Source organism: Juglans microcarpa x Juglans regia, chromosome 3D (genome assembly GCF_004785595.1).
Source record: "Juglans microcarpa x Juglans regia isolate MS1-56 chromosome 3D, Jm3101_v1.0, whole genome shotgun sequence".
Lineage (NCBI taxonomy): Eukaryota > Viridiplantae > Streptophyta > Magnoliopsida > Fagales > Juglandaceae > Juglans > Juglans microcarpa x Juglans regia.
The window spans coordinates 6398920-6414068 of record NC_054598.1 but is presented as its reverse complement, the minus strand read 5'-3'; the positions used below and the strand labels follow the sequence as shown (position 1 = coordinate 6414068).

Sequence of the window (15149 nt, the reverse complement as noted above, 5' to 3'; positions counted from 1 at the left end):
GCACTTATACCGTACAGAAAGGTAATGTCAATGAGCTCAAAACTCACAAGCCTTACATGTACATTACTTGGTCAGTGGACTCGGGAGTTAAATCATTCACAACACCATTTTTTCTTGCTTGAAAAATATTCGAAATGCTGAAATATTCACACCACCATTTTCTAACTAGATACTAGAGTATCTAAAATAATAAGTATTTAATTTGGAACTGATTAAATGATCATCATTTCGCAAATATTTACTTAAAGGATTTATATTTTGAAATTTGTGTTAAGAATATAATACAAATAATTAAATCTATATTTTTCTATTATTTTAAACTTTTGAGACGAATTTGTGAAATAGTAGTGAATAGCTTGTGAATAGTAGTGAAGTAGTAGTCTGTGAAAATCTGAGAACAGTTGTCTTCTCATCAACTTAATCAGAGCAGAGGTTTTGAGTTTGAATTCTGACTCTACATTCTATCTCATTTAATTAAGACTCTGTTTGGATAAAAGTATCTCAAATAATCTGTGAATAGTAGTGAGAACAATTTGTGAAATAGTAGTAAATTAGTATGGAAATATATGAGAACAATTACGTTTCCAAACATACTTTAAATATTTCTCTTCTCATCAATTTAAATTTTTTTGACAATTTTATAGGGTTCAAGTCTAGTTTGAAAAATAAAAGACTACAAATACAAGCATTTCGAATATTTTTCAAAGAATTCCTTGCATAATAAGTGGTGATTTCACAATTTGAGGCAAGCAATAATAAAAAATATGGGACCTTGTTATTCAAGGATTAGATTTTTTTTTTTTTTTTTTGGGATAATTAGTGTACTTCAAGTATGGTCTCTTAACAGTTCTGCAATTCTTACAATGAGCGCTTGGTTCCTTCTTTGGGGACCTGTTCATATCAAAAAACCACCGAAAAGATAAACCAATTTTCTCTGTTGCTTCACTAAAGGGCATGTTTTTGTCTGTATCTTTTGTGTGAAGTTTCTACGATCATCATTTGTGGACACTGTGTCCAACATCTATTAGTTGCAGTAGGGCTTCATACTTCTTTTTTTATATATATCTTTTATGCCCTAAACTATGAATTGGTCGGTGTGCCATGCTGGTGCATTTGATGCTGCTGCTGCTGTAGAAGTCACTTCTAGGCAAAACGGTCCATCTCGTGTGGGTTTTTGGTGGACCCACTGGCTTCTATGGTGAGCCCGAAATTATATGTTCTGCCTTCTTGATTTTGATTTTCAAACAGAGACTCTTGAGACTCTATGATATCTATGTTGTCTTTGTTGGAAATTTTTGTGGTCCATAACTTTCTGTACTTCCAATGTTTGTGGTAAATTCTAGGAAGTGAAAGTGTCTAGAATACTGAAGGGTTCTGGAATAGTACTACTCTCTTTTAAGAGCTTTTTATGGCCCTTGATGATGCATCTTCAAACGCATAAATATTTATTTATGGTACCGGGCCAATTTTCCAACCACTTTTAACTACTCTTGTTGGCAAACTAGTTTGTTCACTTCAGATGTTGATAATTCAACTCCAAGAAAATGGGTGTGCACTTCCTGCACGGCCTCCTTTACTTCCCTAAGATGCAAATCTTGGGGCCCATTTGCGCGTGCACGCTGGCTTATTCACATTAAATTCGATATATATTATATAACCCTGGTTGGATTCACGTTACTGGTCCTTTGAATGATTATGAAATAAGCATTCGAACTTAACTTGACCAAAATGGTCCAGAATACAGAGCCCTCCCCATCATGACCAAAATGTCTTTATTGCATTCTTGCTTCGTAGACAAACCTCTGAAAGCCATCCATTTTTCTTCCATTCCCCATTACTTTCATACATTCAAGACTATGGAAGAAACCAGGTTTTTCAAACTTTGCAGCTTCTTAATGGTCGTTCTTATGATCGATATTCAGTTTTTGAAAAGTGCTACATCTGATGCTTATACAGTTGGTGATGAGGGAAAGTGGAATGATGAGGCAGACTTCGTCTCATGGTCACAGAAAAGCAAATTCAAAGTTGGTGATGTTCTTCGTATGTACCTTTCCCTTTAAAATTCAGAACATATATGGTGGTGGAGAAGAAGAAAGAAACAAATATTGAATAGTTAAAACTATGCTTTTTGCTCTGCTGCTTTAAGCCTTTTAATATCTGGGTTTATTTTGTTTTTAGGTTTTTTTCTCTTTGCATACTGTATTTAATTCAGTTGGATTTGTTGTTTAATTGGATTGGTTCACGTTGTAAATATTTCAAAAAACTAACTCAGACAAGATTTGTTTCATTTTACTCACATTTTCTCATCGAATGATCTCCAATGTTAGCAGGTTATATACATTATTACCTTGCAAATGGTCATTAATTAGTAAAATCTGATTTTTACCTTGTTTGTTCATATGGTGCAGGTTTTAAATATGTGAAGGGGAAACACAATGCTTATGAAGTAACAGAAGCTACCTACCGATCATGTGATGCGAGCTCTGGAGTGTTGGCAAAGTATGAGAGTGGAGACGATCAAGTAAAACTTACTCAAGCAAAGAAGTATTGGTTCATTTGCAATATCCCTGGACATTGCCTCGGGGGAATGAGGTTTGGCATAGATGTTAAAGAAGCAAGTGCCTCTGATTCTGGGGCTAATACCACAAACAGTGCAATATCAACTCCTCCGAGGCAATCATCTCCACCAGTCAGTTCTTGTAGAAGTTATGACCCTGTTAGGTGGAGCATGGGAATTCATCTTGTTGCATTTGGAATGTTACTGTGAGTGCAGTAATATTGGATATTTGAGGGAAAATTGCATCACATTGATTGGCAATATTTATTAATTAGCATCTTCCTCCTTTTTATTGTCAGTTATTTCATCGTCATCGTCATAATATATGGTCATTTTTTAATTTTTGGATCAAATTAATCTGGGTATTCTTTTAAGCTTTGTTTATTTGGGGCTAAGGCACTTGCATTAACTAATCAGAGGAAGTTAGATACCCCATCCGTATCCTTCACGCTATCATTCTTTGTTTATGCAACAATCTTCGTGCATGCATAATTTCTTAAAGGTTAAACACACCCTTGAAGTTTGTCTACACTATCTACAGACTAATACATAGTTTGTAGAAGATGCCCGCATAGGGTCATATAGAAAGTAAAAGAAACAAGTTCGAGGTTCTTCTCATTTGATACTCTGGAATTAAATCTTAGTTATGAAGATGGAGTAGAGGGTGGTGGTAGGAACTAGCATGGTGGTTGAGCAGGTGGTGCTGGTTATGATGATAGTTGGTGCTGCCACCATTCTCTGATGCTTTAGCCGTCTCCAGCCACCCTCGGGATGAGTTTCGCGTTAGCTCAAGCAAGGAGTTCCTCACATGACCAACTTGAACTATTTCGCTGTCGCTTTTATGCTACCCACAGATTGCATGAATAAGAAATCCTAATATCCCATAAAATAAATAAAAGAAAAAAAAAATATACTAATAACTCTCTATGGCATGTTATATTTTGAACTTGGCCCTTTGTAAACAAAAGATCACCTATTAAAAGCAGTTTACCTCTACTTTGAAAACATTGGACACAAGGCCTCTGAAGCTAGTTACATTTGCATTTGTTGCTTCTAGTCCCAGAGAGTTCAATGCCTCCATTAATCTCACAAACCCCCCAGGCTTGTGCTCGCAAAATACCTTCACAAAGAATTCCTTCCCATCTATCTGTGCCGCTTCCACTTGCACCTATGTTTGTCTCATTCCTCTTTCTCATGAAGAATTAAAAGAACATATTCCAAGACAAAAAAAGAAAAGAAAAAAGAAGAAGAAGAAGACATTAAGATACCTCCATCTGCAGTGCCTTATCATTAGTACTTTCCGAGTGTTGATTATGTTTCGAGACACTGCCATTGCCTGATTCTTCTAAATGAATGCCATTTGGAGCTTTATCATGTTCCCTTTTAGGCCCAACATTGATTCCATTTTGGTTTAGAATTTCGGGTTGGACGTTGTGGTGGTTGCCAGGCGTGCCTGTATTTCTACCTCCATCATCTGAATGCTCTTCAAGCTCATCTTGGAGATCTTTTACTTGCTTCTGCAGCTCCTTCACAAACTCAATTGCATCCCCCAGGATAGAAGCCTTATCCATCTGAACATGCCACCACGCATTAGAGTTTACAACATCAGTAGCTAGGAGAAGTTTTCACATGCAGCATAAAGAAACTTCGAAGATCCAATGACTTTTCCAGTTCTATTATTCTTATGAGCCAAGCAAAGCATTAAAGATGATTACCTTGGAAATCTTAGGGACCAAAGCCCGAAGAGCATAGAGCCTATCATTAAGCTTCTTTCTTCTTCTCCTTTCAGCAAGAAGGTTTTTCGACTGAGGCCTATTTCCAGTCCTTCGCTTATACTTTGCATCATCCTCATCGTCAGACTGATCACTGCAATCTGAGATTGAATTTGTTCTCCTCGTTTCATGATTGATGGAATACTTATTGTTCCCCTGCTGCTCTTTGTGTGAAAGCGGTTCCATAAACTGCATATGCATGTTAGATGAATTGCTCATCTTGGACTGATGTAATGCATACATCTCGAATTGGTACTCATTCTGGGGGAAGATTTGAATGGGCTTATGGCTTTGTCAGAAACAGATGGATTGTGCGATCCTTCATGGTTGATGTCATTCTTGGTTCTGTTTTCAGAAGTGTAATTGCATTGCTGAAGGAAGTCCACTGGAGAATCATATAGGTGAACTCGGTCAACAGAGATATTGTAAGGTAGATTCAAATTTCCGAATGCTGTTTTGGGTGAAACTGGTGGCTGAAAATGATTGTTAGGATCCTTTTGATCATTTTCTTCATCACTTGAAAAAGAAGGCTTTGATTGAATTTCACTCATCGCACTTAAATTAACAGGGAAGCTTGTGTCCATGTTGATTGAATTGATGGGGGCCTTCTGCTCCTGTGAAATGTTGCATCAGGCTATGATAAGATCAATGGCACGCTTATCTTTAGTAACCTGTTATGGAAAATAGTTTAGATATTTTTTCCAGAATATAATAGGCATCATGAAAAGATCATTTTCAGCAAATAAACAAAGAAAAGGCCAGAGACCATAATGCTCGTGCGAAAGTAGGATGAAAAGTATTCTTGTATTTCTTAAATTCATTCTGAAGAAAGGTAAGAAAGGTATTAATTAAGAAACACCATACTTGCTTATTAGCAAACAACTCAATAATTACTCCTGCCAATGGAATCAAAACCCTAGTACCAAAAGTTTCCTGCAATTGCGAATAGGACCATTATCAATTTTATGAACTAGGGGTTAATTTCTTTAGGAACAAGAAGGGGGAGGGGTGGGGTTGTTGAGTACTCACTTCTAGAACACTTGATCTTGTGGTATTTGAGAAGTTTAGCCAACTGGGTTGGTTTGAATATCAAGGTCTATATATAAATTCTGCTCCATCTTACACACCCTTCATGAGATTAAACATTTTGAATTTTGAAAGAAAAGAGTTTCAAGAATAACTAATATGACTTCCCTAAATACACAAGTGACTAGATACCCGGAGTCGACGGGCATGGAAGAAGGCAGTTGAGCTAAAAATTCACAAGAATTTGTCTTTGGATTCTGAAACATGGTATCCCTACATGGAAGGCTTGAAGAAACAGGGGAAAAGAAGTTCTCCGGCATTTTGAGTGTTGTTAGCCCCAGCACAACAACAATCCATCCACTCAATAGACCTAACATAAATCACAGAAGTCAGGGAGGAAGAGAGAGAGATTAGACAGTACTGTCTGAATTTTACCTTTGGTGGTCTTCACTCAATTTCCACAGAACACAGCAATCCCAACTTTTCAAACCGATGAGTGGTCTTGGCATATCCATTAGGTTGTGCACGATGATGTTCTTGTTTGCTGCCGTAATTGAATAAAGCAAGTGAAAAAATGGGATTGCAAATGCTTAAAGAATCCTAGCATCTACTACAGTGTGTCAGCAAATAAAAAAAGGTAACATAAAAATTCATCATAAAACTTTTATGGTATGTGCATGTTTGTCTGTGTGTGAAGTATACAACTGAATCAAACATTTTGAGAGTGAGAAAATGAGAGAGAGGCCTGGCAGAAAATAGAGGAATGGAATAATTAGCAACAAAAGAGAAGCAGATAATATATACAAATTACAAGTTATTGCAATAGTTAACTGCATCACCATCCAAGCTTATATATATATATATATATATAGCACCCTTCTGACACCGAGTATCCAACATCAACTAGCCAAGCTCATCAAAATCTCAGAGAATCAAACAAAAAAAAATACCAGTACTTATCAACTGACCATTTTTTAATTTTGATAGTTGAGCTTATTTTTCTAAAGCCTTGTGTTTTGTTCTAAATCTCTACATGTCCTGCATCGTTACCTCATCCCAAAACACCCATCTCAGCAAATTGAGCAGCAGTAACAAAAACCCTTTTTTTTTTTTTTTCTTTTGGATCTTCTTAATGAAGAAGAAACAAAGGATATAAAAGCTAACCACTCTTCATTCTACGAAGTGTTTCTTTTTATATTTGGATCCAAGCTGTTAAACTGGTAGGTGAACTGCAGCCCTTGCATGAGTGAGATAACAGAATTGACAGGAGAAAAAAAAAAAAAGGTCGTAGAAAGATAATCCGTGAGTTGGTAATGATGGGAGGAGCATATTGCATGACGACCTTTTCTATCAGTTCTTGTTTGTATACTCTTCCATGTTTCAACTACTCCACAACTTTGAGCTAAAAATGAAAGCTAACACATCAGCAATTCAATAAGAGTCGGGCTCACCCGCTCAAGTTTACCGCTCTTCAGTTTTTTTTTTTATAATATATTTAAACATTTTAAAAAAATAAAAAAATACTCTAATACACATAAAATTATTTTTTTAATCACTAAGTAAAAATAAATAAAATAAAATTAACAAGCAGTCAAATTAAACAGTACAATTGAGAGGACAAAGTAATTTTTTCTATTTAGTAATGACATAGAAAAGGACTTTATGTCTATAGCAAAAATGTCACAGTTCCTTCTTTGGAGGATGTTGAGTGGTTGTCCCTCTTCTCTTTTGTGTAGATGATTCGAGAATATTACTCTATGATTGTGAACCATATTCACGAGATCTCCCTTGATTATAGGAGATATTTTTAGATGATAGTTTTAATAGTTAGTTGTACAATATACAATTATAAATGCTTCCATATCTGTACGTTGTCAACTTATATTTTTATAAATGAGAACGTCACCACCAAAGTCAAGTATGGTGGTTTTACAAACCTTCTCAATTTGGAGGAAGAGAATTGTTAGCTCTGTTTTTATAGAGTTCTTTAAGAACCGGAAGGTTTGTTAGTAGAAAGTTTATAGAAATTAAAACAATGTCTATCACAAAAAAATTTGTGTGCTAGATATTTCGAACAGATGAGTAGTTTAATTTATAATCTAAGTTTTTCTTATATTGATTTGTCATAAATATAATTTCGATTTTATTGAATAAAAAAAAAAGTCTATTTTCAATAAAAATAATAATAATGACATGGAAAGGAATTCGAGCTAGCTAGGTTGTCCCAATCTGATTAGAACCAGACCTTTTTTTCCCCAAGCACGAGCTAAAAAGCGGGACTTTTTTCATCATTTCCTATCTCCCAGTACCCTGATCGTGAATGATATTTGTTCTACGCTCCTACTATAGTAGACTATGGTTAGTCAGGTCTAGCCTCAAATTAATAAACTTTATCCGTAGGATCAGCTTTTCAAGCTACAAAGGAAGGTTCTATTGGAAATTACTGTCATTTTCTGCACGTCTTATTATTTTATTAATTGAAAATTAAATTATTTATCATGTTTTACCTACAAATTTCGCATATTCTCTTTTAACATCGTTAAAAAATAAAATTTTTAATATAAATGTCATAATTTTTTTTTTTTTTCAAAATGTGCACCGAACTTGCCCGTTTTGTCAAGTTTGGATAGTGATACGAGAATTTTTAATTTTAAATAAAAAATTAAAATATTATTTTTTTAATATTATTATTATTTAAAAATTTAAAAAAATTGAATTGATATTTGAAAAAATTAAATTATTTATTATATTTTATATAAAAATTTAAAAAATATGTAATAATGACATCTCACTTGCCAAACATAAATTAGAGAATGATAATTAAAATGACATGAATAATATTTTTATTTCGGCCGCATGTATATATAAACAAATGATATCCGATGTCTTGCCTATTGAAGTTTATTAAGGTGTCGTTTTGATTTGGAGGTGAGTTGAAATAAATTATGAATAGTAATAAAATTTATGAATTAAAATTAATAAATAATAATAAATAATAATAAAATGAATTGAAATGAATTGAAATAGACTGCAACTAGAACTTAAACAGATAAAGTTAAAGACGCCCACAACTACCACTTGGTTACAGTCTACAGTCTACACTACTGCTATTCAGCCCGTGAGTTTACTTTTTTAAATTTATTAAGTTGTACTTTTTATTTTTTTAAAATATATTTTAAACTTCTTTAATTATTTAAAAAAAAATACACCAATTCATTAATAATCATATTTTTAATAATTATAAAATAAAATAAAATACTCATTTCTGCCACATAAAAGAAAAGAAAATACACCCATTAATTTCCTTACGTGCAACAGAAGAAATAGAATAACCCACTTTGCAACCCAAAAACATCCTAATTATTTATACAATCACGCTATAATTTCTTTAGTGGATTTTTTCTTAATTAATTCGTGTAAATTTTTTGTTGAGATAAAAGTTAAATAAAATATTATTAAAATATATTTTTTAATATTATTTTTATTTTAAAATTTTAAAAAAATTAAATTATTTATTTTATTTTATATAAAAATTTAATAAAATTTTAATGATTAGATAAGGTAAAAATAGTTACGAAAACAAAAAAACCTAAACCGGCCATCATCATTATTTTTTTCAAGCAACAAGGTAATTTTAGACATCCTAGTTTCACTCAATCAACTATTCAACTCTGTCCAAATAGTGAAACACCATATTGCGCGCATTTTAAGGTACGATATCAAAGGTTAATGAAAAGTCAATTAACAATAATAAAAAAAAAACTGTACTTATTATCATTAATCGAGAAACATTTTTATCATAAAATAAATTTATAAATTAATATGATTTAATATAATATATTATATTATAAAATTATTTTTATTATAAAATAAAGCTAATGTATGACCTGAAAATATATATATATATATATATATATATATAACATGTGTAATTGTAATTAATTATTTTCTTTGAATCAATTGATCTTAATTTCTCGAATAAAAGATAAAATCTCCCTCCATGTAAATAAAAACCATCTTTTCAAACGTATACGTGGAAGGAGAGGATTTCTTCCCCCAACTGTAGTCCACTTAAATGTCCAGAAGAACTGCACCGTGGATGTTTACTTCTTAGCCCGACCCAATATAATGGGAAAGGAATACTAACACCCACAGCCACAATCCATTCTCTTCTAAGGTGTTACACGTCAGGAATTGCGAAGGTGTCCGCGTGCTGCACGGCCACCTCTGATTATCAAAGGTCTGGAATTCAAAGTTCAAACCTTTTGAAAATGTTGTTGATACACTTTCCATCCTTTTTTAACTTTATTGTCCGTTGGAAATTCGTCGACCTTCGAGAACTGTTATTAACTTATTAACGTGGTCAAGCAAAACAGCGACGGCAAGAACGTCAAGAATTCACTTCTGCTGTACCTGCAGGGCTGCAAGAAAGAGAAAATTATTATAGCATCGGAGAACTCGCTCCTGCATATACCAATTTGATTCAAAGGTCCGTCTCTCTCCCTCCCTCCCTCTCTCTCTCTATCTCTCTCTCTCTCAAATTGAACCTTCTGTTTTGCAAATTTACTGTGATTTTGCTGGGTTTGTTTGATGCTCGCTAATTCTTTCTTTTTGTTTGTTTGATGCTCGCTAATTCTTTCTTTTTTTAACAAAAACTTTTGTTTTGCTATATTTTTTATGGGTGCCGAATCATTCTTTTTGGATTTTATTGGATGCAAGTGTACTCTTGAAATAAATTGATTGGTTCATTTATTTAATTTGTGAAGGAAGAAAGTCCTCTGTACCTAATTTTTATACCCTTTTTGCTTTTTGAGCTTCACCAACCTTCTTTCTTGCGTGTATTTAGTTTTTGAAGGAAAAAAGTTGCGTGATTGATATTTCCATATTGGGTCTACATTTGTGTAGATTCTCCTACTTTCGTTTGGTTGGGGAGAAAAGGTGGGAAAAGAACTGAACATAAAACTTTCCGCCTTACGGAGTTGAAAAAACTAGCCACAACTAAGTTGACTGGTTGAATCGAGCTGATTTGAGCGGTGGTTGTCTTTCTTGTGTACCTAGCAATGAAAAGTTTGACCAGAGTTTGATTGATATTCTTTTCCTACAAGTTCTCAGCAACTATACAGAGGTTTAAGGAAATTCTGGGTATGTCTGGATTTCAATTTTGCAGTCTCTAAAACAATTTTTTTCTTTCAAATTATGCGTTGGACCTGTGATTTATTTTGCTGATCGGTGCTTGTGAGTCTTGTACGAAATTCGAAGTACCTTGGCTTCAGTTGGGTTTTGTTTTAGCTTTTTCTGAGTTCGTTGAGAATTATGTTCAATCTGAAAAGCTATCGCTTGTGTTTTTCTGACTAGATAGAGTTTCTTAAGTTGTGCCAACTGAAGTTGGCATCTTCACATACGTTTTACTTGGATCATGTTTGGAAATTTTAAAGGACTGAAAGGGAAGATAAGATATTTACCCTTCGGTATGCATTTTCAATTGAAAAGTGGAAGAAGAAGTTGGGAATTTCAAATTTAGTGAGTCATGTCTGGGAAGATTTATTGAAATTAACAAGGTTTTTCATTCATTCTTGGTTTGCAGGAGTACCCGAGGGCTAAACAAAGAGATGGCTGAGAAAGGAAATGTACTCCTAGATTGCCCTAACGCATCAAACCCCTACCACGAATGCACCGAGTCTTGTATCAAAAAGATTGCTCAAGGGCAAACACGCCAGGAGAAAAAGAAATCAGGTAACTGTTTATACCAAATTTGCAGTTAGTCTTGCAGATGCATCTTCTGTAATTTGGCACCTGCTGCTTTGCAAGCTTTCCCGATGACATGCATGCCTTAGATTTTTGTTATGCTTGGGAATTGATTAAATTTTAATTTAGCGCACTTAATCTGGTTTGTGAATTGCTAAACCTATCCTAATGTTTAAATTCATCCACTGTGTTTGATATGGATAGCTTTATTGGATAACCTATTTTCTTTCTTTATTTCATTATTTTCTCTTTTTTGGGTTTGGGGGTTGGGGGGGGGGGGGGGGGGGGGGGGGGGGGGGGGGGGGGGGGGGGGGGGGGGGGGGTGGGAGAGGAAGGGGGGGTGAATGATCAGTTACATATTAATATTGGTAAACACAGTATTTTTATTCAATATAAGTTTTCTTGACCTCATTTGAACATAGGTGGAAAATTTGGATTTTTTTCTTTCTTTTTTCTTTTAAGATGATGGCAATGGAGAAATAAAAACGCACTCAGCTTGCCCTAAGGCATCCAATCCTTACCATGAATGTGATGAATTTTGCATCAAAAGAGTTGCTGGAGCTGAGGTGCGGAGGGATAAGAAGGAAACAGGTTGTTAGTGCCTTTTCGTGTATGGTATTTTCTCTGTGAGTTCTTTAAAGTAATTTCTGTAGTTCATCATATTTTGTTTTTTTTTTTATGATGGTTTGCACAAGCTGATAGAAAAGGAAGAAGAGCAGCCAGTCACAAAATATGGGCACATAGGAAAACCAATTAAAGGACGGAAAAGCTCTGAGGTGGTGATAGTCTCTTGGCAAAAAACCGACTCGATGGTTGGGCAATCTATTCATCAAAGAGAACTATGGAAACAACCCGGTATATGTTATGAGCCTATGAGCAGTCTGACCATGGACTAAGTCCGACTGGCAGTTCTTGTATATTTTGGAACACTTGAGCACAAAGTTTAGAAACCTTGCGGAATGGCTCCGTATTTTCATTAGTTATCAGAAAAGGGAAAAAAGGGGAATATATATATATATATATATATATATATATATATATGGCTCTAGTATTTGCCTTGGAAGCTAACCTCATTAAAGTAATCTGTGTTTGTGTCATAGAAGATGACCGTCAAGAATACATTTTACTTATTTTCTCCTGTTTAGAGTGCAAAAGATGCTTGGTCAATAAAAAATATACTGCAGATCAACGAGAAGGAAGACCCAAGAGCACATATAATGACTTGCTGAGTTGAAAACCGATCATCCTTCCCATAGAAAAGAGATGCAAGTATCTCAGCCTGTGCTCAAGAGACAGGTTGATCTCTTCAGTTGTCACAGAGCTCATCCTGGGCTGCCACTCACCACCAGTCACCCATCACCTGATTTTCAGTCCTCTCTCACACTCTCTCTTTTCTACCATTTTAATCACTCCATTTGATTTGTCGAATTACTAGCAAAACACTGATTCTTTTTTTTTCAAAAGTTTCCTTCTTACTTAGATCTTCATTGGATTTCACAAAAACAGTAATAATTGTAACATCTAAGTAAAAACTTTGGCTGAGGGAAGTATGATAGAGGTAAATGGATATGATAAAAGTGCTATGAGTGTCGAGTACCATACTAGTTATGTACTAGGCTACTAGCTGGAATTAGACTTTAGAATGATTCTAAGGAACTTCAATCATAACCTTAGCTAGTAGTTCTTTTAGATTATGAGCTTCAATGTGACCTTCACCTTCCTTGAGTCATTACAAATGGTATCAAAGTTGACCTAATAACATCATGTGGAAATGAACACTTGGTGCAATGTTCATCAGGGATTTTACCGGGGGGGGGGGGGGGGGGGGTTATTGTGATGTCTTACCAAGTCCCACATTGGATGTATGAAGAATAATAGAGATGAATGCCTATGATAAAGATGAATTAACTGTCAAGTCTCATATTGGTTCCTTACTAAGTGGGATTGGATTTTATAATGATTCTAAGGAACTCCAATTATAGCTTTGACTCGCCTTTGCAGCATATAATCCATATGTTGTTTGGACTTTCCTTGGGTGATTGCAATATTGCTTCCAAAAATCTTCAAAATCCAATTGATCTAAATTAGTTAGCACTTAGCACCAATTTTTCCTCTCTTTTCTTCTTTGACGTGTTTGGTATTCAATTAAACAACTATTGAATTCAGTTCAACATGTTAAGAGTTTGTGCCATTCAAGGCCCTACATTTACAACTGCTAGGACAGAGGAACCAATGACAAAACATGATGCTGACCTTGTGACACCAGACGTTGGTGTTTATGAAGTATTATTTCCTTGGTTCTTTTAAATTCTACAATATTTCAGAATTCTGATTGGCAGTCTGCCTTGCTAATTCAAATATGTAGTTGGTCAGGAATTAACACTGTTGTACATAATGCGCCCACATCCACATGTTATGTTATATTGGTTCCTAAATCCAGTTTTTTTTTTTTTTTTTTGTAATTGCAGGTTCCATGATTCTTGATGTTTCCAGAAGTTTTGGCAGGAGAAAGAAGGAACGTTCCCAACCAAATTCCCCACAAGTGAATGACAATGCATCTTTTCGGAACACGGTTTACCCTTCTGATCTTTCTTCAAAGAAAAAGGTGGAAGCCAAAAACGGTGAGGATTTTCCTCACTCTCCGGCACGTGCAAAGGAAACACATTCCCAAGAGCCTTCTTACAAGGGTCCAGTCCAATCCTCTCACTCAGTGCCTACTTCTGGAATTATAGCATTGGTGCATACTCTCTCTCACACTCTCGTCAAGCACATGTACACATGTTTTTTCTTTCTTTTTTCCCTTTTTGACAATTAGCACACGTGTCCTCTGTTTTTTATATCCATTTGACTCTCTCTCATTGACAGCCTTCCCATCCCATAGACACGCCAAAGGAAAATAGTACCAGCATTTTTGGCAAAACACCAAACAATCAAAAAGTGGATGAAAAGCCGAATGCAATTGTTGATGACATGGTAGAACATGGTGCTGGTTCAGCTGCTGGGTCCATGACCTTTAGTTTCTTTGGTATTCCCAATGCTTCAGAAGGCAGTGATGAGGAAGAGATCCAATCTGTAATTTCTGATTCCTGTGTCTCTGTTGGAAGATACCATGTAAAAGAAAGTTTGGCCTCCATTCTGCAGTCAATCTTTGACAAGTATGGAGACATAGCTGCAAGCTGTCAATTAGAATCAATTTCCTTGCGCTCTTATTATTTAGAGTGTGTGTGCACTGTGGTTAAGGAATTACAATCCAGTTCGATTATTCATCTGACCAAAGCCAAACTCAAAGAACTCTTGGCTATTCTCAAGGATGCAGAATCTTCTCAAATTGATGTCAGTTGGCTGCGAGGCAGAATCAATGAGATCACAGAGGACATTGAGCTCATTGGTCAGCATCGATCCATCGAGGCAGCAAAGGCCGACTGTGATCGTGATTTGGAATCCATGAGGAAAGAACTAGAATCTCAAATGGAAGATCTTTCTCTCAAAGAAAAAGAGGTTGACATTGCCAAGAAACAAGTAGCTAAAACCAGAGCTCGACTGAGTGAGTTTGAGCTCAAATCTTCCCAGTTGAATGAGACTAGCTTGTCTATCAGGTCCAAGATCGAGAATTCTCCCGGCCAATCCTTGTTAGATGAATTATTGTGATGCAACTTTTAAAGAACCAAAAGGTTTCATTTTCTCATGTTGTACGATGAAGCAGTAGAATAGAACACTAAAAAGAATGTTCCGGCATATTTTGCATGCATAAACGATACGATATAATTGGATTAAATGCTTTGCTTTAGTTGACACTTGCATCCTTATTTATTTCTCTCTTTTTCCCCTGCCTCCATTTCCCAACTTTCTTATGGCACTACACTGTTCTGTAATTGTTTTTCTGTTTTGGTAAATTATGTTCTACTATATTCTTGAGCTTAGAACCATTTATAACAACGTTTTTCTTTTAGAAATGATAGTTGTAGTTGTGAGTGTGCAAGCGCCGTGTAGTTATTTTGAAAAAATTGAATAAATACGGGATCTATATGAAAAAAATAATTAATTAATTT

General features: G+C 35.0%; 2 protein-coding genes and 1 pseudogene across 6 annotated transcripts; 2 read left to right on the top strand and 1 right to left on the bottom strand.

Moving 5' to 3' along the window:
• Positions 1-1790: 1790 nt before the first annotated feature.
• Positions 1791-2977, top strand: LOC121254283 (basic blue protein-like). The gene is made up of 2 exons (XM_041154265.1): positions 1791-2040; positions 2409-2977. The coding sequence occupies exons 1-2, from the start codon at positions 1857-1859 to the stop codon at positions 2765-2767; spliced, it is 543 nt and encodes a 180-aa protein (XP_041010199.1). The 5' UTR covers positions 1791-1856; the 3' UTR covers positions 2768-2977.
• Positions 2978-2988: 11 nt separating this feature from the next.
• LOC121254339 lies at positions 2989-6529 on the bottom strand (annotated as a pseudogene).
• Positions 6530-9569: 3040 nt separating this feature from the next.
• LOC121254281 lies at positions 9570-14887 on the top strand. 5 transcript variants are annotated; one of them, XM_041154261.1, is made up of 6 exons: positions 9612-9844; positions 10261-10497; positions 10940-11088; positions 11563-11691; positions 13569-13837; positions 13966-14887. In XM_041154261.1, exons 3-6 carry the CDS (start codon positions 10965-10967, stop codon positions 14746-14748), a joined length of 1305 nt encoding a protein of 434 aa, XP_041010195.1. In that variant the 5' UTR covers positions 9612-9844; positions 10261-10497; positions 10940-10964; the 3' UTR covers positions 14749-14887. The 5 variants fall into 5 exon arrangements, with proteins under 5 accessions (XP_041010197.1, XP_041010195.1, XP_041010194.1 ...); XM_041154260.1 differs by lacking the exon at positions 10261-10497 and having other exon boundaries at positions 9613-9844; XM_041154264.1 differs by lacking the exon at positions 11563-11691 and having other exon boundaries at positions 9615-9844.
• Positions 14888-15149: the final 262 nt, after the last annotated feature.